This window comes from Penicillium mononematosum (assembly GCF_028829835.1).
Source record: "Penicillium mononematosum strain IBT 11891 chromosome Unknown utg000001l:1.0-4488741.0:1.0-4491989.0, whole genome shotgun sequence".
Lineage (NCBI taxonomy): Eukaryota > Fungi > Ascomycota > Eurotiomycetes > Eurotiales > Aspergillaceae > Penicillium > Penicillium mononematosum.
In genome coordinates, this window is record NW_026643271.1 from 3,955,676 (window position 1) to 3,980,862 (window position 25,187).

The 25,187-nt window shown below is 47.5% G+C and overlaps 12 protein-coding genes across 12 annotated transcripts; 5 read left to right on the forward strand and 7 right to left on the reverse strand.

Moving 5' to 3' along the window:
• Nucleotides 1–77: 77 nt before the first annotated feature.
• N7519_001501 (uncharacterized protein) lies at nt 78–373 on the reverse strand (the record flags this gene model as incomplete). The annotated part of the gene is made up of 3 exons (XM_057288279.1): nt 78–166; nt 212–331; nt 355–373. 3 exons carry the CDS (start codon nt 371–373, stop codon nt 78–80), a joined length of 228 nt encoding a protein of 75 aa, XP_057154362.1.
• A 246-nt stretch (nt 374–619) lies between these two features.
• N7519_001502 (uncharacterized protein) lies at nt 620–1,096 on the forward strand (the record flags this gene model as incomplete). Its single annotated transcript, XM_057288280.1, has 1 exon — nt 620–1,096. The coding sequence occupies one exon, from the start codon at nt 620–622 to the stop codon at nt 1,094–1,096; it is 477 nt and encodes a 158-aa protein (XP_057154363.1).
• Nucleotides 1,097–1,224: 128 nt separating this feature from the next.
• On the reverse strand, nt 1,225–1,935 carry N7519_001503 (CENP-X/MHF2 family protein; the record flags this gene model as incomplete). Its single annotated transcript, XM_057288281.1, has 2 exons — nt 1,225–1,272; nt 1,330–1,935. 2 exons carry the CDS (start codon nt 1,933–1,935, stop codon nt 1,225–1,227), a joined length of 654 nt encoding a protein of 217 aa, XP_057154364.1.
• Nucleotides 1,936–2,321: 386 nt separating this feature from the next.
• On the reverse strand, nt 2,322–3,187 carry N7519_001504 (uncharacterized protein; the record flags this gene model as incomplete). The annotated part of the gene is made up of 3 exons (XM_057288282.1): nt 2,322–2,837; nt 2,908–2,966; nt 3,031–3,187. The coding sequence occupies 3 exons, from the start codon at nt 3,185–3,187 to the stop codon at nt 2,322–2,324; spliced, it is 732 nt and encodes a 243-aa protein (XP_057154365.1).
• Nucleotides 3,188–3,624: 437 nt separating this feature from the next.
• N7519_001505 (MIF domain protein) lies at nt 3,625–4,797 on the reverse strand (the record flags this gene model as incomplete). The annotated part of the gene is made up of 2 exons (XM_057288283.1): nt 3,625–4,347; nt 4,408–4,797. The coding sequence occupies 2 exons, from the start codon at nt 4,795–4,797 to the stop codon at nt 3,625–3,627; spliced, it is 1,113 nt and encodes a 370-aa protein (XP_057154366.1).
• A 121-nt stretch (nt 4,798–4,918) lies between these two features.
• Nucleotides 4,919–5,393, reverse strand: N7519_001506 (DUF504 domain-containing protein; the record flags this gene model as incomplete). The annotated part of the gene is made up of 2 exons (XM_057288284.1): nt 4,919–5,181; nt 5,228–5,393. 2 exons carry the CDS (start codon nt 5,391–5,393, stop codon nt 4,919–4,921), a joined length of 429 nt encoding a protein of 142 aa, XP_057154367.1.
• Nucleotides 5,394–8,464: 3,071 nt separating this feature from the next.
• N7519_001507 (uncharacterized protein) lies at nt 8,465–9,001 on the forward strand (the record flags this gene model as incomplete). Its single annotated transcript, XM_057288285.1, has 1 exon — nt 8,465–9,001. One exon carries the CDS (start codon nt 8,465–8,467, stop codon nt 8,999–9,001), a length of 537 nt encoding a protein of 178 aa, XP_057154368.1.
• A 2,502-nt stretch (nt 9,002–11,503) lies between these two features.
• On the reverse strand, nt 11,504–12,544 carry N7519_001508 (uncharacterized protein; the record flags this gene model as incomplete). The annotated part of the gene is made up of 3 exons (XM_057288286.1): nt 11,504–11,839; nt 11,896–12,164; nt 12,220–12,544. 3 exons carry the CDS (start codon nt 12,542–12,544, stop codon nt 11,504–11,506), a joined length of 930 nt encoding a protein of 309 aa, XP_057154369.1.
• A 1,272-nt stretch (nt 12,545–13,816) lies between these two features.
• Nucleotides 13,817–16,950, forward strand: N7519_001509 (Dynamin; the record flags this gene model as incomplete). Its single annotated transcript, XM_057288287.1, has 8 exons — nt 13,817–15,484; nt 15,543–15,737; nt 15,797–16,058; nt 16,126–16,191; nt 16,263–16,382; nt 16,449–16,659; nt 16,721–16,808; nt 16,885–16,950. 8 exons carry the CDS (start codon nt 13,817–13,819, stop codon nt 16,948–16,950), a joined length of 2,676 nt encoding a protein of 891 aa, XP_057154370.1.
• A 434-nt stretch (nt 16,951–17,384) lies between these two features.
• On the forward strand, nt 17,385–17,657 carry N7519_001510 (uncharacterized protein; the record flags this gene model as incomplete). The annotated part of the gene is made up of 1 exon (XM_057288288.1): nt 17,385–17,657. The coding sequence occupies one exon, from the start codon at nt 17,385–17,387 to the stop codon at nt 17,655–17,657; it is 273 nt and encodes a 90-aa protein (XP_057154371.1).
• Nucleotides 17,658–18,309: 652 nt separating this feature from the next.
• Nucleotides 18,310–20,227, reverse strand: N7519_001511 (adenosine deaminase family protein; the record flags this gene model as incomplete). Its single annotated transcript, XM_057288289.1, has 5 exons — nt 18,310–18,504; nt 18,558–19,075; nt 19,134–19,820; nt 19,895–20,005; nt 20,068–20,227. The coding sequence occupies 5 exons, from the start codon at nt 20,225–20,227 to the stop codon at nt 18,310–18,312; spliced, it is 1,671 nt and encodes a 556-aa protein (XP_057154372.1).
• A 2,400-nt stretch (nt 20,228–22,627) lies between these two features.
• N7519_001512 (histidine phosphatase family protein) lies at nt 22,628–24,325 on the forward strand (the record flags this gene model as incomplete). Its single annotated transcript, XM_057288290.1, has 3 exons — nt 22,628–23,237; nt 23,290–23,419; nt 23,476–24,325. The coding sequence occupies 3 exons, from the start codon at nt 22,628–22,630 to the stop codon at nt 24,323–24,325; spliced, it is 1,590 nt and encodes a 529-aa protein (XP_057154373.1).
• Between the last annotated feature and the right edge of the window lie 862 nt (nt 24,326–25,187).

Genomic DNA, 25,187 nt, shown 5'->3' on the forward strand with positions numbered 1-25,187 from the left:
TCTGGGCTGGGCTTGACGCGTTGGAGAAACAAAACGCGCGGGGGAAAATCCACTGGCCACCGCCTTCCGACTATCAACTACAACATTCTTGGTGACATCCAGCTTTCGTTTCCAAAGTTATTCTTTGTTTTCTTTCTGACTTTTATTTTATCGTCTCCGATGCTTACTGCGGTTGCTACGTTGTACATAATTTGATGTCAGACTGACACACGGATCCCATCCCGACCTCTCATCCCAGTCACCAGGTACCCGGCAGCGTTGATATCCAGAAGCAAGACCCTTGTACTTAGCCCGTCAGCATGTTTTGTACGATGTGGCAGATGATCATCCCCTGGCAAATGTTCTGATTCAAACGACCAGACTGTCGGGCCATTGGAAGGTTATCATCTAGTCCGAGTAAGACACCGACTTTGTTCCCATGTGTCTCCTAGTTGTAAGGGAAAGGAAATAGTATTTAAGCACTGCTCGATGACCCTGAGAAATCTTCGTATATCGCAGTGTGCCCTTCGGAAATTACTGAAAAGGCGTAGAGACAATCCGCACATTCCGTCTTGTCTATTGGTAAGAGCCCATTCAGGAAAACCCCCAAAGGGATTAGTCCTCACATATCCAGCCCACGATGTCTCAGGGAAACCCCCTCCGAGTCCTAGTCATCGTCTCGCACCGGAGTTCTCAGATATCCAAAGCCCAAAACAACCCAGAAGTCCTCGTGCCAAAAGCCATCCGCCTCCTCAAAGCAAGCCATCTCTACACTCCACAAGATATACACCCAGCAACGAAGCTGGTGGCAGCTCAGAAGTGGCGAACGAGGGTATTCTTCGTCTTCGACATCTGCCACACAACCTACGACGCCAAACTCGGCCATCTGCCCGAGCAGAACAAGCTCCCCGTTGCTGTTGTCCATCTCAGCAAAAGGAACACAGCCTATGTGGCGAATGCGTGGTTGTCGAAGAGGGTCAACAGAGACATTGCACTGTTTCACAATGCCAATGGCTTCGGGGCAGTGCCGCCTTTTGTCGAGGATCACACCGTTGGAAAGCCACCTGAGTATATGAATCCGAGGGATATTTCACTCTTGCGGGCCTCTTGCGTTTGAAGATATGAATCAGAAGTGTTGCGTGCGTTCTGCTGGTGCTGTGGTATCTTGAACAATAAATAATAAGCCCTAGTATATGATATGGATTTGACCCAACGCCACGACCCTTGGTAGGAGAGACGTAGAGGCTAGAAATCCATCGTAAGCTGTGGCGCCATTTTCTCAAGATCCTCAACCTATATTATCAATTAGAATACCAATTATGGCTGATTGGATCATAGAAGAAGGCTTACCTCGAGGAACCCGTCCCCGACACCTCTGCCCCCAGCATTCCCTTCGGACTCGGCCCTCTCATAAGCGGCTCGGGCAATGGCTTCCCTCACAAAGACATCAACATACTTGGCAACGACGTTATTGGCATCTTTCGCGACCTTGGTCTTCTCATTCTGGAAATGCTGGTGGAGTAAGCGTGTAAGCAGCTTTGAAGGTATTTTTGGGTCGCTGGACGTCACGTCCTCTGCTTGGTTTGTAGTCGTAATCTCAGCAAGGATATAGTCCGGCTCCTGAGAGAGCGAGCGCGACCGACTGCGGCTCGATTCATCGGAGTCGGACTCTGATTCGGATTCGGAGGCGGCATTGGCGTTGGCTGCCGGAGAATCAGGTCGGGGGCGTTTCCCCAGACTTGTGGACTTGCTTCTGCCTGCGGATTTGCTCTGAGTCGTAGGTTTACTTTTTGTTGTTTTGGGCACGGTTGTGGACGTGGAGGCTTCTGTGCTGGTTTGTTTTGCTTTTCCTTTGGTCTTCGGCGCGGAGCTGGATGGTCCCGCGCTGGTCGTGCGACTTGGAGGTTTGAAGGGGAGGCGTGGGCGCTTTTGAGCTGGTTGAGGTTCGCCGGGCATCTTGATATTCTAGATAGCTGTAGAAGGTTTTGTATGGGTAATATGGTAGGAATCGCAAGTGGGAATATTGGTGATCGGAGAGATCGTGGAAATCGGGGCCCCGACGCGGGCGCGATCTACAGTACGCGCTGTCAGGTGATGAGGAGAGGCCCTATTTCCCGAGTGACGACAGACTTGATTTCTTCTTCTTCTTCTTCTTTTCTTTGGTCCTTCTTTTTGTTATTTTTCGTGTATCAAAGTTACGTACACCCATGGATGTTTCCCATGGTTACTGCTCAATTATCATCATAAAGTGAGAGCAAGGCGTTAAACCCTCGCTTCTCAATACACCAGGTCGAAAAGGCAAGACCATTGTTGATGGGGAGGAACTATATCATTTGATCCTCTCAGTCCTGGTGATCCTCACTGGGGCGCTCTATGCGAATGGGGCGAGCGCGGCGGCGGCTGGCTTCAAAGGGGTGGTACACGTTGATATGCAAACCGACTGTGTTGATCAATTTACGAATGCGTTCCCAGGGAACGTTGAACAAACCAGTACAGAAGCGGTTGGAGTAGAGGCCCTGGGGTCTCTCATTATGGGTCTCGGAGGACTGCTGGGAGAGGCCTCGCAGCTGTCCACTTAGGTCCTGGAGGGCAGCAAAAGTGCTATTGACAATCATATCCTCCGAATCCGCACGACTGCCGTACTTGTCCGAGGTAAAGAGACAGACTATCCAGTGGCGTCTGCGGTGTAGGATAAAGTCACTCTGCTGGGGTGGGATAATGAGTGCGGTGCCAAGGGGACGGTGGACAGCGAGAGAGGGGTGCGGGTCCTCATCGCGTAGGTTGGTGATGATGTTGGTGACAGGGTGATCTAGGTAAGTGAGGCAGTGGCTGCGGTAGATCTCGTAGGCGGCGGGATACTATATAACATCGTATCATTAGCTTTAACTTATCACATCAAGTGAGTGAGTGATTTGCTGATTGACTAACCCGGTCACGAAATGCACGGGCAATGCCTGAGCCCCAGGTGCCCTGGCAGTTGCACGCATCTAATTTGACTAGGTTAGTAAGAAGACCAGTAAAATATAGGGTCGCTAAATGAGGGGCTCCCACGGATCAGAGCAGCGCCATTGGGGGCGTCGAACAGGTCCCCAGGGGTCTCTTGGACAGAGTTGACGTTAGATGCCAAAGCAGAGGTCATCAAAACTAAGGACTCATCGCTGTCGGTGCGGCCAAATGCTGCAACCTGATCATCATCGGTGTCAGACATTATATTGTTGTTGTGGACGGAGAAAGCAAACGAAGAAACTAGGATTTTCTCATGCTCCCTACGAACAGTTAAGACAAGTGTGGATGGATAAGTGGGAAGGTTCTATGAGAACATGGTGGAAGAAGAGTTAGGTGTCATATCGTCTGAACTATCACGATCTCACGTGAAGCGTGCAAGGTGACGCATCTTTGACAACTTGAAAAAGGAAAAGATATATACAACCCCTGGGAAATAAAATGAATGCTACCTTGAAAAGGCCGTTTAACTCGATTTTAGTCTAGAGACAAAGGCTCGATGCGCTATGGCCAAGAACGCAGGGTAAATCATAAAGAATGAATGGTTTGATACAGTGAAGCCACATTTCGAAGCCCATTAACAAGATACGCCGATGCAATCAGGTACATTAGCCATTGCACTTTGTGATTCTCAAACAGAAGTTAGTCCTTTTTTCCCTTTGTAGCTGTGAATGGCTTCATTGTGGTCAGCTCTCCCAGTTCACCCAAGCGACGGTTAACAAAACTCTTCAAGCTCTCTCTCTTCTTCAAGGTTCGTTCAAATTTCTCGTCCTTGGATGGGACCTTCTGGACTGATTCCCCCTTGGGTGACTCTATCGGCTTTTGTTCGCCCGCTTGATTTGGCCTCGGGTGGGAGGTCTGACCTGAAGCAAAAGCGACTGGAGGAGTTGAAGTAGGGGTTACGGCGTCAGGACTCATGATTGAAGTGAGGGAAATAGGAGCACTGTTGCCGCTGCTCGATTTCATGCGACGACTCATGGACCGTGAGATAGACTTGAAGATCGAGGGGCTGTTGCCGGAATCTACTCGCTCGAGGCGGTCGATCTCACCCCTGGCGGTCGTCCCATTGGTTGCAAGATTGTCTTCGCTCGCTGGGTTATAGATCACCACTCCTTTGTCAGGGGCAATGCCAAACATTTCTTGGATGGTTGATTGGATTAAGCTCGTGTTGCGGAGGTTGGTGAGGGGTCCTATCAAACTCGAGAGAGCAGTGATCTTCAACAGGTACGCCGAACCTGAGGTATTTCCAAAAAGCAAGTCAGCGTTCTGGTCGATGGTGACCAGCATTGATGTCTCGGGGCGCTGGTAGACCTGGGCAAGAAATTGCGCGAAATCCGACAGTAACTTGGGCGTATCATCCTTCGCCTAGATGACAGACGGGTTAGCAGAGAGTGACCACCGAGTAGACACCAGAGCATAACAAACCTTTGTGTTGGTCTTGAGTTCAACGACAACAACAGATTCATGAGTGACACGGTCCTTTGGGGAGTTGTGCGATCCACGGGTCGTGAATGCGTCTTCGTAGTACAACTTCTTCACTTTTGTCAACGGTGAATCGTCCACACTTTTCTGGGAAACGTAGACAGGCATGCTTTCTGACGCATAACATGTGCCAGGGGCGATGTTTTCCTGGTCGTGTTTGTCCTCCTTGAACATTGATGAAGTTCTCGCCGGCCTCTCGGGCATGATGACCGGGGGTGCGTTGGCATCTGGGAGTGTCTTTGGCAAAGCATTGCATGATGCATTGGCGGGTTTCTGGAGTAAGGGAATGTTTGTTGTCAGGCGAGGCAAAGACGGTTTCTTCTTGGGGTCCATTTTTGCACATGTAGAGTTTGAAGATGAGGTGATGAAAGTTGAAATGTTCTAATGAGACAAGGAACCTTCCTGGGGAACAGAGTAAACAAAACAAATGGAAAGTGCGATACAAAAAGCAACTTCAGGCAAGAAAGGCCAATTCGCTAAACGCCGAGTTTCCACTTAAGAAGATTTTGTCAATACGTCTCCTTCGATCCCAAACAATCTCCCCATTGGTGTGTCTGATATACAACACCCGATGCTGTGGAATAAATTCCTCGTCGGTGGTCTCCTTCTTCCAACTGCCCATGGTGATTTCTAATTGTCCTTCAAATCTGTCCACGAATCCAATAACATAGTTGCTGCGCTCGAAGGCCGAATCCCAAGTAATGCGATTGATAATGTCTGCAAGTTGTTAGATTGTCATTTATATATCAACCGAACTACCCACCACCAGCTGGGCGTAGTCTGTTTTCACCAGACTTTGGGTCATATCCAGGCGAAGCACTTCGTTGATCCCGCTTTTGAGGCAAGCTGCTTGACTCTGGCGGGAATGGCGATGTCTCTTTTTCAGTGACTTTATTGGCCCCTGTTTCGCTCAGATTAATTGAAGCCATGGTCTTTTATGATTATAGGTAATATTTCAGGATCTTCGGGTTGCTTTTTATTGCCTACATAACCTGCAAACTGGAGTGACTTTATATATCACCTTATTGACATAGGCAGCACACCCTTTTTCCATCTCGATTGCTCTTTCACGAGCCTCAGCCTCGCGCTAGAGTCCTTGGGATGATTCACGCTCAGTCATACATTACGTTCTACCTACCTAGGTAGGTAGTGATACGCTAAAGCAGGCCAATGAGTCAGAATGCGCTCGTAGCTTGGCATACTGCTAGGTAGAAGCATCCATTGAAACTGCGGGGTGACTCATGAATTCCAGAATTACCTACCTAGGTAGGTACAAGTAGGATATGCTAGTTAGTAGTTCCTGGAAACTCCTACCCCAACTCATATCTTACCTTACCTATACTATCCGGGCCAAGGTCCTAACTCGTACCCCAACCCGTATTTTAACCCAAACCCAACTCGTCTCCGTAAGTCATATATATCCCCACGATAGTCTCATGACTCGAAAGGGTCAAGGAGATAATATAATAAATATTCATAAAAAACGACATATGTAAAAAGAAAACTCCGACAGGGGAATTGACAATTGATCCCGACTGTCGTGCATATCGGATTCTGCTATTGAAGATACAACGCATTTGTGAAGTCGTAAATAGGACATAGCAGGGTCATGGATTCCACCAGGAACTATCAATGATATTCTCGGGTAATTTCACAAGGGCTTAAATATATAAGCAAAAAGAACTCCGATAGGGGGAATCGAACCCCCGGCTGCCGTGTGAGAGACGGCGATGTTAGCCACTACACCATATCGGATGGCTATAATTCTTACTGCAAATTACGTTATTAGGCCTAGCGCTGGCCTTTCCGGGTTTACCTTGTCTACTGTCCCTCCACGCCGCCGTGCGTGGTTCTATAAAGTCCCCTTGTCCCCCCTCCGCCACCTCGAATTTCTCGAATTCGGTTTTATCCCGCCCTCTCCACTTTCCCGCCTCCCGTCTTTCAATGCGCTGTCCCCTCTATGAGGCATTTCTGCTATTGATCCGTATCGCCGAACCCTGCCACTGTCGTCTCGTGCTATCTCGCCCTAATAATCGCCCGACTTGACGATACGCATTTCGAAAGATATAGGTAGCTTCCGGGTCTCGAAAGGCTATAATGCGATATCACTGTTTACGTACCATTTGCGTTACGGTCCTCTTCGGCCCACACTGCCTGCTGTGTGACCCTTCTTAGTCGAGATATCTATAACTAACCAACCGCTGTTGCTAGTGGCACTTTGCGACCGAAGCTGCGTTGCCTTTTACGATTGATTGGTGCTAATAAGATAAGCGGATTAGAAATAGGCACTCTATAATTCCGGCATTGCGGGCTAACTAGTTATAAGCAAGTTACTGGACCAGGCCTTGATTTCTAGAGGTCTAAGTCGGGTTTCTTTTATAGAACGGACCTACGCCTTATATATTCATTCTTCTTGTTTTCCTCAGAGTCAGAAGCCAGGACCTTGAGATATAATATTTGACTGCTATTTCCTTTCGCCATTCTTGTTTAGACGGTCTTCCTTAAATCGTTGGTGAATTCTGGTAAGTCATTAATTAATAAGGTCATCTCGTTTCCCCGGCAATAAACGATGCTAATGTAAAGGAAAAGCGCTTTCGGAGTAGGTACCTAGGTATATCACTCATTACTAATAAGAAGAAAGGGACAGGATAGTTAGAGAGGTTTTCCGGTCTTAACAATACGATTAGGGAATATATTTTCAGTTCCCAGTACGCGGAAAAACACCGTGAAATGTGGTATAGTATGTATTGAGTCAGGGGCATCACCACGAGAGTCTGAAGCGCCCGATATCAATAATTGTGACCAAGTTCAGAGTCAAAACCAGTCTCCTTGACCAGTGGCAGGCAATCCGTCCAACTACTTCAGGCGTGGATGATGGGGATGAGAAAGATTAGTTTCTTTTCATTCAACGGTTCTCATGACGGGCCAGATCAGGATAAAGGGACTGACGTCCACATGAACACGGCGACCGATGGCCGCATGGCCGGTGTGTATAGTGGAATTCGAAATCAGTTTTAATTCTAAACTCTTGCGATCTAATCCTTGGACCCTAATTGGAGACACGCGAACCTCGTTTTAGCACTTCCCAGGTAAATATCATCCATACTAGGTACATATGTATTCAAGATTGTAGGGGGGTATTGTACTCTTGAATACACTGATAACTACAATAAGTCATCATAATAGTACCGTATTTCTCGTCAAAATTGATACAATCCGCTGTGCAAACATACAGAAGATTTTGAAAACAGATTCCCCTGTGGACACAGGCGGATTGTTTCTCGGCCCGTATCCGGAGCCACCCTAAACTATATTGGGTTACTCTACAACAAACCCCTGCCGTATCGCGGCTTATACTTATTAATATCCGTTGAACGTTGTCGGTAGGTTCTCGGAGGGGCGAGGGGAGGGGGCGACCTGATGATCTGGCTTCATCTACGCTCGCGCTATGGGAACAAGACAAACGTGATTTCCTTTCGAGTACTGTAAGTTCTCCATAATACTGCAGTAGTCATCCACCGCCAACTTCCGCCGGCAATACAAGGGAAAGAAACCATAGGCCGCGTCATCGAATGTTGCCTAGCGTACAGTTTTCTTAAGGGTTTTTGTTGACCTGAAACACTTCTTCCCGTTCTAGATCGAGGCGTCTACTCATTAGGCCAAACCGCACGGACTCAGACTCATTCACATATTCATGGCTCAAGATCATCACCTACAATGGCCATGCCTTGTTGAGGCACCTGAGCTGGAGCCTTATCTCTTTGGGTGTCCCCAAAGGACGCCAAACCCACGTTATTTGCCTCGCTGATACCCATTCGCAGCGGTGTGATATTCCATATGGCAAACTGCTGATACATGCAGGTGATCTGAGCCTGGACGGAAGTGCAACGGAAATTCAAGAAACCATCGACTGGCTCAAGTCACTTCCGCATAAACATAAAGTGGTTGTGGCTGGAAATAGCGATCTTTCTTTGATGCTCGCTCTCGATTGCCAGATGATATGTCGACAGTTGGTCTCTCTTCCGGCAGCGAAGTGAAAAAGAGCCTGCCGAAGCAACTCGACATACCATTCGATTGGGGCGAGATACATTACCTCCAGGGAACTTCTGTGACTGTTGATTGTTCCGGCATCTCTTCTACTATCCCGAGATACATTAACATCTATGGCGCACCATTTGTTCCTGAGTGTGGCCCTAATACTGAGAATGCCTACCAGTATCCAGTGAGCCATAATCCGTGGGCTGGCAAGATTCCTGAGTCCACTGATATCCTGGTCACACATACGCCGCCTAAGTTTCACCGGGACTGGTATTACGAGTCTCCAGAAGGATGCCCCTGGTTACTTCAAGAGTTGTGGAAAGTCCGACCATTGCTGCATGTGTTTGGCCATGTGCATACTTCGTATGGGACAGAGCGTGTTGTTTGGAATGATGGCGATCGAGATGGGAGGAATTCTGCTCGGACCTTCAATAACTACCGAGTCAGGATGGGCGGCCTATTACACTTGCCAGTATTTTCCGACCCAAATTATGGCTGAGATGCAGCGATGGTAATGTTATGTGGATTACGGGCTCTACTTACCATTGCCTGGCGACGTCCTGAACGGCAATCTACCCTTATGGTAAATGCTGCATGCTTGAGCGATGACGGGCATCTGGGGAAAGGCCCTCACATAATAATATTATAAAACATCAGGCCCTTTTTGGCTTCTTTCCAGTCATTTGAGATGTGATAAGCGACTGGCTATGTATTGTAACATATCATGAACAACGTGTAGCTTTGGAAGTGGATAGATATGGTCCCATTTTGTCCATAAGATTATATGGCCCTAGCAAATCTCGAACTAAGAGTGTTCCAGAAGGCTGAAAGCCAGAACGAAGTGTGCGATGGGCATGAAGGGAGAGCGAGGTAAGAGTGTTTATGCGTATCGTATGCCTCACATTGATACTGTACCAATCGAAGGGAGACTCCCAATGATCTAGCAAGATACTTAATACCATGAGATGAAAGGTGAGCAAGAACCACATGGTTTAGTTCTATCATTTGCGATTAATCTTCGTACGATGGATACTTAAGCTGCCATTGAATTTCGGAGCGAATCCCCGCCCTCACAATTTGGAGCCACAGCCATTACCCATAAAGGCAGAGGGAGGTAGGAATGGTCACAATGCTGGGGTTTATATAAGAGAATTCCCCATGCTTTTTGCCACACTTTAGCAGCAATTAGACCTGGCAGTGACCCGCAGGTGACCCTCACGACCCTCGGACCGCTCCGCCACTAGGGTGGTCCGAGGGTCCAATCTTCCGACCCTGAGGGTCGTCAAACAATACAAACAAGCAAATTTTGTGATAAAAATAATTTTTATATAAGCGGATTTATACGTCGTAATCAGGCCTAGCGCTATAGGTTTATACATCGGAGGGTCAGGGTCAGGGTCCCTCATGAGCGACCCTGACCCTCGGAGGGGCGGGTGGAGGGTCCAAGACCACGGACTATCCGGAGGGTCACCGCTAGGTCTGTCTAGCAGCAATCTAACCTAGATCTCGCTGTGATGGGTTCAATGGTTTTCAATCATCAATGGGAGTATTAGATATATAGAGTTCTAGTAAGTCTAGATATTTAGCTTCATTCTGAAACTAGGTCATAAAGAGCATATTTTAACTCGCTGGCATAGAGGAGCAATGACGAGTGCAAACACACTAATATACAGAATTGGGCAGAGCGAAACAGAGTTTCGCAGTTGGAGCCAAGACATGGAGGCAAAATTGTGTAGTTGAGCAAATAGAAGATAACGAGGAGGTTGAATAGACATATAAGAGAGGCCGGGAGTTTTAATTATCAAGGGCACCAGTATGATTCAATAGTTACGGATAGTCTGAAGTATAGGGCTTGGGACCGTTGCCCAACTAGTCTTAGTCTCATAAGGACATGACAGAAATACAGGTATGACGAGCATGTGGGTAAATCTCAATGGCAGTAAAATCTCTAACTTAGCAAAAATAACCATGGTCCGGAACTGACAATTTCTGCGGACAAATTAATACGCAAAATTCGTAACGTATTTCCCCGGTGAGCATCATCTCAAACAAACCTATACGAAACATGGTTATTTCATTTTATTTCTCTCGCATATGTGCTTAATAGAGTTGAAGATGAGATGGTCAGCTGATTAATATTTGATCGGGCACGTATTCTAACATATTGCAGTCTATACGGAAACACCACGAATTCTCCCATCAAAACCACGCACAAGTGTGGCCTTTCCGTCATCACCTCAACTTATACTATACTGGACTGGTACAATGAATTACGCCATTTAGTTTACTCTGTCCAACTTTGGTTAGGGCTTTCTGTCGAATACCCGAGAGCATTCTTGTATACTTACGCCACATGGACAGGTACATAGGATTACACTGCACGAAAACAACACGATTCTGATCCGCAAAGCCACCGACAATCGTGTGTTTCCGTTATCACCTTGTCATACACCAATGGGTATCGGACTGGTACTGTCACGGAATCTTCCGATTTAGTTTTATTAAGTAGGACTAGAGCCACCAGTCGCTGTGCCTTCAAATGTATATAACTCATGCCTTCTCTCTAACTAACCCCCCCCTTGCCCAAAAAGAGAAGAAGCAAAAAGAGAGCTCTAGCAATGAGGTCTATACTATACTATACTACGGCCAATGCCTCTTTTAGCTCGAATTAGCCCAAACGGAGGTAGTATGCCAACTCGATACCATTGAGAACGATTGAGGCCGCTCCACAATATACTGTCCCAATGGCCACGGGGTTCATTTGATATTATTTAACTCAAAGCTCGTCTAATCAGGCCACACTGAACATAATATAACCAATTAGATTGCAGCTTCGCTCTCCCCTTCCCTCCTTCGGTAGTGTCCGATCCGTATTCAACCTACACCATTAGAGCGCCGTAGGGTATCAGATTCTATATATCTATTCTACGTTTTACTGGACTTCTAAAGAAAACAAAGAAAGGAGAGCCTAAGAATTACGTATATCAACACCATATTGACATCAAGGCTTATAGATAACAAAGATAACAAGATCACCTGCACCCAAGTTGTCTTCCGCGGGATGTCCGTGCCCAACAAAACGCAGCCGAAGGAGCTCAATATCCTCACTCGATAAGTCGTCCATCGTTTCCCGGTTCTCCTGCTTGGCCTTGCGAAGGATTTGCAAATCTCTCGCATTCAATGATATCTTGTAAGGTGCATGGCTCATGTTTCGCCATACCGTATGCGGTGACTCCTTGGAAATGCTCTCTTCGTCTATGTAGATGTTGTCTTTGATATCGTAACCGTAGTATGTCGTGTGACCCCGCAGGTAGTTCCCGAAGCTTTCCTGATCAAGCTGAATAGGACTGAGCGATTTATCCTGAACAGTAGATAGTTGAGAATGTGACTTACCGATACGATGCGAAGCATCAGATCCCGCTTTCCCAAAGTTCTATCTTCGTCGCCGCAGGCTAGGAATTCATACTCCTTGTCAAGTTCGATTCTGCCGCCAAAAGCAAGTTCGTGGACAATTGTCTTATCGGTTACGCCCTCATAAACCCGTTGCTCCACGTAGATTTTGGGATCCATATGGTCTTCATCTTGTTTTGTAATAAACGCTGTCAGTCGAATACGCCGTTGACCAGCACTCATTGCGCGGGAACCAATTACTTCCGTATCATCTGTATCCTAATTAGCTTACGATGAAATGTGTGAGTAGGATGTGACTATATGTACCAGAGAAAGAAACCTTTCTGAACCGACAGCCGGGGACTTCGTTACGCTCCGAATCTGTGTCCTGGCTAGTACTGAAGATAATCATGGGAACTTTCGGGTCCTGTCCGCAGGCCATGACCATCTCATTCAGCGAGCCGCTGCGCGTAGACTCGCCCCGAATACAGTCCGGAGTTTTCTCAGACTTGTACCGAGCTCCATTCAAGGAATATGGTGTCGAATTCCTCTTGGTTACGCGGTCTCTAGTCGCAGAAGCCATTCTGTGAAGCATCGGATCGCCGTATCGGTCCAGTTCGTGGACAGTCGCTGGTTGTGGTGGGGACTTCATAGTATTCCCCTCAAGCGCTGCTCGTCCCCAGTTTTCTTGCAAGGGCGACGGAGATTATGGGTTAGAAAGACACAATATTTTCTAAAAAGGCCCCTTTTTCAGCTCCCAGGAACCTTTGTACTTTCGTCGAGGCGACTATTGCAACACGCCTTCCTAGTCTAGGAGCGGGATGATTTGTGGACCCAGATTCGCAGACATGATAGGTGAGGTAGGTGCGCACAGGCGAGGCTAACTAAGTAGTATAGTATATTCGGTTTATCCCAGGATTAGGATCCCCAGGAGCCACTAATAAACCGGAATTAACCGCCGACAGTCCGGTGGACCGTGGCTTTCGGTCGCATCATTTTCTTAATGGGTATTGCAAGTCATATTGTTTGTGAGAATTACCCAATACCTTCAACTGGTTTGATTCAACATATCTTAAATCATTCTTGATCTGTATGGTTTAATGTCTGGGAATTTTCGGCCAATCACATGTTCTAGATGCCCGCCCGCTAAGCTCTAGGGGCGAGAAAAGATGAACTGGTTAGTTCACGCACTCCCCACGACATGAAACACCCGGTGCCTTGGCACATGCATGGCATTATCTGGTCAACAAAACGCCGCTCCAGGCTGGCGCAAATGACTTGATGACTTGAAATACTTCAATCTACATATTGGTAAAGAACCCCGGGATGAATCTTTCAAGACTGTCAGATGTGGCAGTAACCGATGGAAACTTGATCTAATTATTCGTTTGGGCTGCGGTCGACTGCGGCGGAAATGGTGTCTTGCTAGTACATTGATTGCCCCTACTCGGCTAAGAGCAAAAAGTCGCAATACCGAAAAAAAAAGCCCGGATTAAACTCCTTCAGTCATGTACAGGTAGTACCTGGAGGTTCCGCAACTCCGATGGCCTGTCGACCGAGCAGTTTGGCTGATCTATCAGACGATTCCATCGACTTATCTCATCGCCATGTGCACATCTTCAGTTTGATCGGTTACGGAATCCCAAAGGTTCATTCATGGGCCTCAAACTCTTTGTTTTCTCATTCAAATACTGCATGGAGCTAGCACTAGGTAATTTTACTGCGACATCGCGCTAATGCAGTCGACTCGCGCTGTACAGGGATCCCAATAAGGGGGCTAAAATGAGACTGGTACTTTTTCGAGCGCCACGTCTCAAGGTCAGATATATTTTCTCTCTTGCCTCTCTCTCACACAAAATACATTCCTGTCTCTATATTCTCTGAAACCTGCACCATTTCATTTACCAGAAAGAACACCACTACCATGTCGTCGCTACTTGATGAGAAAGCCATGGATCAGCTACAGTCTCAACAGTCAGAGTTGCTTGACAAAATTGATGAGTTGCGCGCTATGGGGGTTGGAGGGCTCGTAGAGTTGCCTCAAATCGTTGTCTGTGGCAGTCAGTCCAGCGGCAAAAGCTCCGTACTGGAGGCCATCTCCAGAGTGCGATTTCCAACTAAGAGCAATCTTTGCACTCGGTTCGCGACCGAGTTTGTTCTTCGTCGGGCCTCTGAAATCCGCATCAAAGTATCCATTGATCCCGGTGACTCCAGGAGCGACGTGGAGGAGCAACAAAAACTCCAGGCGTTCAGCTCAGAGGAAAGGGATATGAGTCCGGAGACCTTTTCCTCCAGCGCCAAGTTCAAAACGTTGATAGATCGCGCGAGAGAATGCATGGGACTCTCCAGTGTGAACTCTGAGTTTAGTGACGATGTGCTTAAAATCGAAATCTCGGGACCGGAACAGCCGGAGCTGACTCTGGTGGACCTTCCGGGTCTGTACTACTCCACCAGTAGTGAGCAAAGTGCTGAAGGGAAAGCCCTGGTTGAGAGGCTGACCGAAAGGTACATGAAACGCTCCCGAAGCATTATTCTTGCTGTCATCAGTGCCAAGAACGACTACCACAATCAGAATATCTTGAATATAGCGCAGCGGTTTGATCCCAATTATGAGAGAGTTCTGGGAATTGTCACGCAACCTGATACCGCTGAAGCCGGTTCGGAGCAGGAGGAAACATATTTGCAGTTTATTCAAAACAAGAAAGTCAAGCTACAGCTCGGATGGCATGTGTTGCGCAACCGGTCCTTCGAAAAGCGAAATATTTCCGATGATGCACGAGATGCTCAGGAGAAAAGTTTCTTTGAGAACGGAAAATGGGCATCCCTTTCAAGAAATCAAGTTGGCATCGAGGCTCTAAGGACTCGCCTTAGCAAGATTTTGCTCCGCCATATCAGCCGGAATCTTCCTGGCCTCATCATGGACATTCAAGAAAGAATATTACGCAACGAGAAAGCACTCCGAAAAATGGGCGACCCGCGAGCAACGGTTCAGGACCAACGTCAGTTTCTCGTTGGGATTAGCAGCAGATTTGCACGTATCATAAATCAGGCCTTGAATGGATCCTACACCGATGACTTTTTCGGTGGATTCAAGGAGGGAATTGCCAACACAGATGAGTTCTATTTTCGCCGACTACGTGCAGTCATTCGTGAGCTTAATGAACATTTTGCGGAAGCAATGAGTATCGGCGGATGTCGGCGAATGATTGTATTCGATGGACTGCCAGTACCAGGTGTGGATATTGAGCTTGAGAGGTCCAAGCCTTACATGCATGATTGGACGCCTCAATATGTGCTTCAATCCACCCTGGAGGAAGAAATCAAAGAGCAGGCGCTGAAAAGTCGAGGAATCGAACTACCCGGTAGCGCAAACCCGCTGCTTGTAGGTAGTTTATTCCGGGATCAGTGTGAACCTTGGGAAACGATTGCTGAATCTCATGTGTTGAAAGCGTGGGACTCGGTGCAATACTTTGTCCAACTGGTGCTGAAATACCTTACGGACGACCATACCCGCCCTTTACTAATTCGCCATCTTATCGGGCCGGAGTTAGAGAAGATGAAAGATTCTCTCTTCGAAAAGCTTAGCGAACTGGTTTCTTATTCTAAAAGTGGCCATCCACTACCTGTTCGGAGAGACTTTTCTCTCCAAGGTCCTGAAATCTAGGACGAACCGGCAAGTGGCTATGTTGAAGCGGAATCTCGGCTTAACTGGATTGTTTTTCGGAGACAATAACCAAAAGACTTTCAGTGCTTCAGATTTAGAAAGAGCAGCCTCTCAGCTCCAGTCATCTAATGATCAGTTTGGAACAGCTGAGATCATCGACCAAATGCTGGCCTACTACGAGGTGAGTTGGCTTTCCTCATCTGGAAACCACACTGCAATTCTCACGGAATATTCTTTTAGACTGCAATTATCACCTTTGTCGACAATGTTACCATATTGGCCATTGAAAATCGCCTTCTCTGCACGCTGGAGCATATTTTCACCAGCAGAACTGTAGTTGGCATGGATGATCACCAAATTGAAGAAATTGCAGCTGAACCTCTGGGCATTCAAGTCGAGCGCAAACGGCTGAATGAAGAACTCAATAAACTACGCAAAGCAAAGCGTACTTTGAATGCCTTCAGTGTGGACGAACAATCGCTACGAAGTCCTCCTACCTTAGGTTGGTAGCGTTCCAGCCCACGCAGGGTCTATGGAATTTCACGCTAATTGAAATATCTGTTCAACAGCACAGACGACCCATCGAGCCCTGACCCATACATCAGCACCTAAACCCAAGGATGTTCGACCTGCAGGTAAGTTATAAGGGGCTCAGCGCACACACGAGAGATTTATCGTCAATGGCAACTTACTAAAATAATGAAAGTGGCATCTTCGGCCAGTGGTGTAAAGTCGAACAAACAGGCTGCTTCCTTTTCTCATAGTGGCTCGGCGGAGAAATTCCAGCAAAGGCCAAGCATTGGCTTATTTGGGCAACCTACGACTGGTATGTGGCACTCACATAGCACCATGTTAATGTTTTGAATTTGCTGACCGAGCGATCATGGCATAGGCACCCCATTGTTCGGTCCACCGCAAACAATAAATGATTCCCACAGGAACGGTTCTCAGTTCGGAGGAAATGGTACATCGAGCCAGAACGGCCAAGTCTCCGGTTCGTCGTCGTCTCCATTGGGAAGTTCCATCCACTCAACTCCTACGAAGAACCAGAATCACCACTTTGACGCTGCAAAGCCGCCGACAACGTTCGGACCCGCGTTGGGGTAGGTAGGATAGTCCGATAACGTGGCAAAAGAATTGTTTCTGACGTAGTTCCCTATATAGGTACTGTGAGAAAGATCCCGTTACAAGGGTAACCAATTGCTATCAAAGCATTTGCACTATTCATCCATATAGCGGATATTCTCCAGAGGTATGTACACCTTCTGTAAAGCTAGTCTCATAGAAGGGATTCCTCAAGTTCGTCTCACTCATGTTCGCTTCACTAGGAGCTTCGATTCGGGGACTACACACGAAGAAACAACGGCATTCTGGGTCACCATTTGGCTTATTGAGTATATACTGGCTTAATCATTACGGTTTATGGTTGTTTGTCTAAAAAGAAGTCATGGAGATACGATACAGATGGAGATCAATACAGGAAGCACTGTATGTATTGGGTTGGACGAAGAACTAAACTAAGTATATGATTAAGTGTCCTTATATATTCTTCGTTTCCTACTCCTAGCCTGACTCCCTAGAGTCACTGCTAGAGTCGCCGTATACTCCTATATATACTTCATAAAGTCGACGCGGGAGTCAGCCACGTATTCCTCTAGTCGTATACTACGGTCCCTAGTGTAGGTAATATCTAATACCCTAAAGTATATATATACCGGATAATTCCTAATATCTATCTTGCTTAGGGATAATCAGTCTTTTACTCACTAACCGCGACTAGGTTCCCTTCCTGAATACCTGGGTAAGCTGGATCTTTGAGCCTAGTAGTATGGATCCCTTTGTCCTTACACATCCAGACTTTGACATCCAGAACTTCATCGTATCCGAAGAGGGCGAGCTCCGAGGTGTTATCGATTGGGATGGGATCGCTGCTGTGCCTCGTACTCTTGGCAACGAAAGATATCCCGGGTGGCTCATGCGCGACTGGAACCCAGCTATGTACGGATATAAGGAGTCTATGGAACATGGGTGGAACCAGAAGGTGTATGGGAAGATTCGCCCGAATCTCTCGCCTGCTACCGCGGTATCTATGATGATATAATGGCAAGGCATCGAATGGAGAGAAGAAGAGGATCTGAAGCCAACCTCTGCCGAATGTCTCTCATTACAGAAAATTTAGCTATTGCGGTAGATGATCCTCGGTGCCGAAGTGCAATTCTGCGTAAAATGGTGCAGGAAATATGGGCTGTTGCGGAACGAGGTGGGCAACTGGATTTCACGGATCTAGCCGACATGTTCGCCGAGAGCAATATTGATGTCGTGGTGATGGAGTGGCTCTATAGGGGCTTTAACACTCTTCTATCGAAGAAAGGCCTGTAGGGTGCGTTTGATTACATACTCCATAAGACCAGCAAGGACCCCGGGAAGTTCTAGACTACCTAGGTATCCATGGATAGATGATTGTTATTAAGCAAATTGAGGGCTTGATCGATTATACATGCATGCCAGACTGCCGTCACGCATATCCCTCTTCACTTCCTGAGCTTAAACTACGATGGGAGCGGTGACCTACTACTGAGCGGACGCCTTCGACAGAACGACGCCACGATCACATATAATTCTACCTGTAATAAGGGTAATACAAGTGAGTTCCATACATTTTGATTGGACTATATAGTTGCGCATTTGATCGAAGTCAAAGATGGGCTCACCACATGTATCTGGAATCCTGCAATGCATAGGCTTCAGTCAACCTATATTGCTGGGTATTTTGAGCCGTATTCATCAACAATCCACTTGCAAAATTTCTCCCATTCCCTGTTCCAACTTTGAATGTGCCTGGCCTTAGTACCAGTTCCGTGCTCACCACGGTCAATATCTTGGATCCAATCTTCGCCAGACTGGTCTTCGAAGTTTGCCCACCGCAGACTGTTCTGTGCTAGCGCACCCTGTTTTCTAGTGTAAGCAAGCAGCGCGAATCATCAAAAGAAACATAACTCACCAATCCCGCTAGACCAATATTGTCAAAGGCTTGGATGGCTTCATAGAAGTCATAACTCAAACCTGCCACGTCCTGCCCTAGGATGGCTGGATCATCGTTGCTGATTGCAGTCGGAATGCCGTGGGCAATCATCGCCGGCAATGGATGGTGAAGAATATCTTCGTTCAGACGAAGGACTTCGTTCGAAATCGGACATACTTCCACCATAACATTTTGCTCAATCACCTGACGGATTAAGTTTGGGTGTTTATACAAGGAGAAGCCGTGACCGATTCGTCGCGTGTTGAACAGGATTGCATCAAACAGATTAAGATCGGTAGAGTTCCCATCTCCCAGCGTTTCTCCGGCATGGAAGAAATACGGAATGGTGAGATTCAAGGCCTCGCTCTGTTGACGGAACCATACCAGTTCCGGCGCCAGATCAGAAAGAGGACGACCGAGATCTTCTTGGGCAACAAGGTCGTAGCCACTAAAGAGTTGTGGGAAGTTTTGCTTCCTTTGGAGAGCGATTTTCATACCTATATTACGCACGGTGAGCAAGCTAGCCTTTATGGTAATGGGTCTGGTTTGCCGTACTCTTGGTGATCGAAGCGCGGTTCTTGATGCGCGTATCCGACCAAATAACTCTTGCACCCAAGAAGTTCTTGCTTTTGCCTAGCTCGGTGGTCTTGAACCTGTCAATCTCCTCAACCAAGACATGCCACCAGGCGTCGAGATCAGGGTCAATGTCTTCGTCTCCATTGTGGACTAGCTTCCCATGCGATCCACCACTTCGGATCTCCACCCAGCTAATACCATCGCTGGCCAGATCTTGGAACAGTGTCTGGTAGAACTTTCTGACAACGGGTTCGTACTGGATCATGCTTCCGGTCGGACCAAAACAGGCCTGGAACCGTCTCCAGATCTCGTCTACACCTAACTCGTGGCGGATTGACTCACCCGGTGGAATAGTTATCTTGCTTTTGATAAATTCAATGAAAGCCGCTTCGCCACCTTCGAAGTTGGCCACGGCAGTTTTGACCGGAACCTCCGTGTTAGGAATATAATCAGAAGCGTCAATCCTGGAATGAGTGGTCGAAAGAGTGCCGTTATTATGAGCGAAAGTGAACGTGGCATTCTGCTTGGCCTCTTTGGTGTCAAGAGGCTGTGACGCGGAAATTACCATTCCTTCAGTCTGGACGATGATTTTCACAATCTTATCGTACGGCAGCATAGCAGATAGATGCGCATGCAGAAGTGCACCCTTGGGCATTCGCTTGACCACTTTCCAAAGGGTTGTGTTGGAGATATACGGTCGGGCAAGGGGAACACCTCTCCTGCGAACCGTTCCTCCTGACCGTCCGTGGCGGCCACTCGCCAGTAATTGTCAATCTCATGCTGTCGAATTGCTTGAACAATCTCATCAGCCCGTTTGGCAGTTGGAGAGAGACTCTGCCGGAAGATGTGATCTGCGCGACTGGTCAGTTCTGTTTGCTTGGACTTGAGAGACAAAAGATTGTATGAGACACACCCTGCCGATGTGTCTTTTCCAACGCGATCAGCTTCTCGCGGTCTCTGAGATGCTGTTGTACCAGAGTGCCATTGACATTTGGTTCTCCCTCAATTGCCAGTGCCGTCGAGAACCCCGACAGGGAAAGAGTGACAATCCCGAGTATCGAGAGCAGATGCATGATGGCTGGCTAACGGAGTCACTGGTCGAAGATGAATTCTTCCATCGTATTTATAGGAAGACCCTACACATACACATAGTTCAGGACATAGTGGAGCTGAGGGACGGCACAGCCCGAAGCCCCTTTACAGGTCTGATTTCGTCCTGCATGGGGTCTTGCATGGCCCCACAGACATACTCCAATGAACATCCTCATTCCTGCAGATGACTATAGAGCACTTCTGTAGGCCCGACCAATTTATTTCTAAACTAGTGACCGCTAAATGACATTGTGAGGTTCAAGACCACGATAATCAGCCTAGACCATGGTTCCTTGGCTACTGTGTAGTGCTACCATATTTCCGAGACCGATCTACCATTTTCTCGTCTCTTGGGCGTCGAAACATAATTTTAATCTACAGGAACATGCATAAAGAGAATGATATCCCTTGCAGTCTGTATTTTCCGAGGTCTACCTAAGTATATTTCATGTTACATCAGCAATATTCTGTGTGGATATCGGAAAATATTATTCCTAGGCTGGGGATTTATAGATGCATGCTCTGTGCTAACCCTGTTCGTACTCCGGACTCCCGGAGTACACATTCTTGATGCGGGTACGGAGTCGTTCAGTCCGTATGGAGATCATTTGCAAATGTTGATGAATTCCCGTTTTTGGCTTAGTGCGTATTGCTGTACTACATATCGACATTTTACGCCCTACCTAGGTAGAGAGCAAGTGGGAATGGATTAAAATGATGCCAGAGAAAAAAAAAGTTACTGGAGCTCACATTCTGTTCCGCAAGTGGATGGTCATAGAAAAGGTGTTGAGGTACCCACAGCAACCTTCATCTGCGTCGACGCAGATCGGTGGATTTTGGGTGTTTGTCTTGGTCATCTTGGCAATCTTGGCGTGTTTATTGTCCGTTGCTGTTGAAGGCTGTGATTGGGCAGGTTCCGAGTGTTGCTGCGACCTACCTAGGTAGATAGCTTCTTTATAGCAGTGATCAGCTTTGATGAGTCAATTTGAGAGTCTCTGGAGCGTCACCAAGGCTCAAGAGCCGCAGCTGACCAATGAACTCGACTTAACCTTGGAACATGCTACATAGCACGCTCCATATGGCCTTACATCATGAAATCCTTGACGCCCTCAGATGGCCAGAGAAAAGAGAAGGGAGATCATGCTTAATGAACGAGTATGATTGGTTATGAGCAGACGGGTTAAAAGGGCTATAAAATATATATATACTCCGTACTAGTAATAAGCTTTATTATTATCTCGGTGCAGCTTGTATCTGAGCAGCGGGGCCGGCAATGGGAATGTACGGAGTAAGCATTCCAAATCGGCCGGATCTTGGTCAAATGGTACACTGAACTCAGCTTTCTCCACGACGTCTCTACGGCGGATTGACCGCTCCGAATACACTTGACCAAACGAGGCAAATAAAAGACTTGGTTAAATGGCTTAGGCTATGCTATTCGGGGCTTCACTATCCGCGGCAATGAACCCCAAAACATCCGCGGATATCATTCAATAAGCTCTCGATTATTTCCTGAATAGCCTCAAAATCAGCCTCCCATTTCCGCTTTGGAGCTTCGATATTGGATCTCCAAACCAACATGAAGTAATGGTTTCTGGCCAAGCAGAATCCTACTTCATTAGGAATCTCTAGCCTGTGTTTTCCCAATAGGAACAGCAAAGGGTATCATATATATTTATGAATTTTGCAAATATTCTAAATAATAATTATTCCATTCGTATTATTCATATTCCTTCTCGAGTACACATTCCGTATTAGGAATCACTAGCCTGTGTTTTCCCAAACGAGCGACAATCATTCATTCGCCCTGTCGATCTTACAAACAGTTTCCTCCAACTTCCGATGCTCTGACCTACATGTGTCATGAAGCCCTAACAGTTAAAAAAAAAAAAAAAGAAAAGAAAAAGAAAAAGAAAAGAAAGAAAAGAAAGGGAAGGAAACGACAAGGAAAGAAAGAAATTTCCCGCCCCCACCAATTGAGTGCCTTGCAGGGCTTCCCCAGCTTCCCACGCGTTATGTGGAGTGGTCGCCGTCCCGGTAGCCAAGCTTTGCTAGACTTACCTAGGTACTCTACACTAGTACGCCCCCGCAGACCCGACATGACTTCATCACAGGAAAAGCCGCGATCCCCATTGTGGAAAGTCTTGGAGGTCACCGGCCCTGTGCCCATCTGCTTGCAACGATCTTCGACTGAACATCAGTAAATGCGGAGAAGAGAAACTTGAGGCTACAGGACTCCCGAAAAAGAATAGTCCTAGCCGATCCCTGCTTGAGCAAGCTGCTCAAGATGACCTGCTATAAGTGCTCGCGATTCTCGATGTAGATTCCATTGGGTTTGTGCCAGAGCTGCGTTTATCTAAGAATCCTTCCTTTCAGAGGTCATGAATTCTCTTGCAATTGCTTTTTTGGCCCTTGGTGGCGGCAGCGCTGCCATGACTATACCGAGTATGAGCCCATGCTCGAGCTCAAGAGCTGCAGGCCCAACTGGCTTGTCATATCCGTCTGGATTTGACATGAAGTCCAGGTGGGGAAACCTAAGTCCATATTCTGACTCGACTGGGTTCGGCATTGACAAAGGATTCCCCGCCGAGTGCGAACTGTCGCAGGTGCATGTACTTCATCGTCACGCACAGCGTTATCCATCATCGTGGCCTACCGACGGGGGTGCCATGCAGAGCTTTGCCGACAAAGTCACCAACTACTCCAAGCAGAACCCCGACAAGAAGGTTGGCTCCGGTCCGCTGTCCTTCCTGAACGATTGGGAGTACGTGCTTGGGAACAACTTGCTGTTGCCATCTGGCGCAGCCGCTGAAGCCACTGCCGGTGCTCTGTTCTGGAGTCAGTACGGTCGACTACTGTATCGCGCTGGTCATGGCGATGCCACCTACGACCCCTCGATGAATGTGTGGCCGAATGGCACGGCGCGCCCTAAGCCGACATTCCGCACGACAGATTATCCTCGCATCCTCGAGAGTGCCCGCTGGTGGTTGAGTAAGTACTACCTTTTATCTATCCGGAAAAATTCGCATTGACCATCGATAAGGCGGCTTCTTCAATAACGTCGGAGCTAACAGCTCTTACGCGTTATACGATCTTACTGTAATGTCAGAAGATGACGGCTTCAACACCACACTGTCTTCGACCTCTACTTGCACCAATGGTAGCAGCAATGGGTACGTCTAGAAGTTTCCCAAACAGAAAATGTTGCCTCAACTTAACACCAAGACAGAGACCCCGACGTGGCCGGATTCTACCCCACATTGACAAAGACCGCGCTCAAGCGCTTCTCTGCTTTTTTGCCGCATGACTTCAACCTTACCACGATGGATGTCTACGCAATGTTTAGCATGTGCCCATATGAATACGCCACTCTAGGCCAGTCCTCCTTCTGCTCACTGTTCACGGAACAGGAATGGGAAGATTTTGAGTACGCCATTGACATGATGTTTTACGGCAACAACATGTTCGGCTCACCTAGCGGCCGAGCACAGGGTATTGGATACGTGGAAGAGGTGGCCGCGCGCCTACAGTCACGTCTCATTATGAAAAGTCACAGCAGCATCAACTATACCTACGACAACAATATCAAGCAATTTCCGTTGCAGCAGCCTATGTATATGGACATGTCCCACGAAACCGTGATCGTCGCTGTATTGGCTGCCCTAGGCTTAGACTACTTCAAGTACGGACCGCACGGTATGCCTAACAACGTCCAGCATGCTGTTCCGCGCAACTTTATAATGCATAAGGTTGCTCCGTTCGGTGCGCGTTTGTTTACCGAGGTCTGGACTTGCCCTGCCGATTCCAAATTGGACAAGCTCCAGGATCAGATGTATAAGAACCCGGATCTGTCGTCCAGCTCTGATACCACGGACTACATCCGCTTTATGCTGAACAATGCTCCCGTGCCGGTGGAAGGGTTGTCCCCTTGCAAGGGCTCGGTCAATGGCTTCTGTGGCATGAAAGAGTTCCTGGATTATGTTCCTGAACTGAGCAAGCAGGCGATGTACCAGCAGGCTTGCTTTGGCGATTATAACGTCTCCACCCAGGTTGCCAATGGCCAGCCACCACCGTCCTGAGGAGGGCAGGAAAAATGGAGGACCTTTCAATCTTCTCTTCACCAGTCCGAAGGAATCAGTGTAAATATTATTTCAAATACTGGTGCATGTCCACAAGTACAGGCCTCCATGGGCCATGTTCCTTCCACTACCTATATCCTGACACCCTCTTGAACACTCGCTGCTTGTGAGGGACTTCTCATCCCTACTGGCTTTCTCTTTTTTATTTTTGGGGGGGGGGGGAGGCCTCATAGCACCCATCGTATTACTATGGTCCATACGAGATGTTCTTTGTAGAAGGAAGGTATACGTAGGTAGAGGTAGATCATGTCGCTTATGCACGCGAGTCCCATTAATATAAGTGAATAGAAGTGTGGTAATTTCAGTCAACTAGTTAACCACTGTTTACTAGGCACCGCTGGTGGTTTACGCATCGAGCGCATCGAGTTGTATGACTGGCCATACATACAAAAGGAAATTCTTGCGTGGAATTTGTGTGCGACATCTTTGCAGGACAGTTAATCTGCATTAAGACCATAGTTCAACTGAGGTAGAGTGATGATGGCGCGATCAGGGTGATTCCCACCCTCTCACCAGCAGAAATGGAATCGGAACTTCCAGTCTTTTCAGCATATGGAGGCCGCTAAATGTTTTGAACGACCCCGCTAAATTAGAGCTCCCGGCGGGTAGCGGTCCGCTTCTGAGACACCTGATCCTGCTGAAATAGTTGGTCTGTCAAAGTCTCTGGAGCGTGTGATAGATCCAAGGCGATTGGTCCAAATCGCTAATATTCGTGACAGCACGATCTTCAACATCTGGGTGGGAGTACCAATCCCACTTAAGCTTCTGAAGCCCTCGGGTGGCTGATGACACCTGACCGACA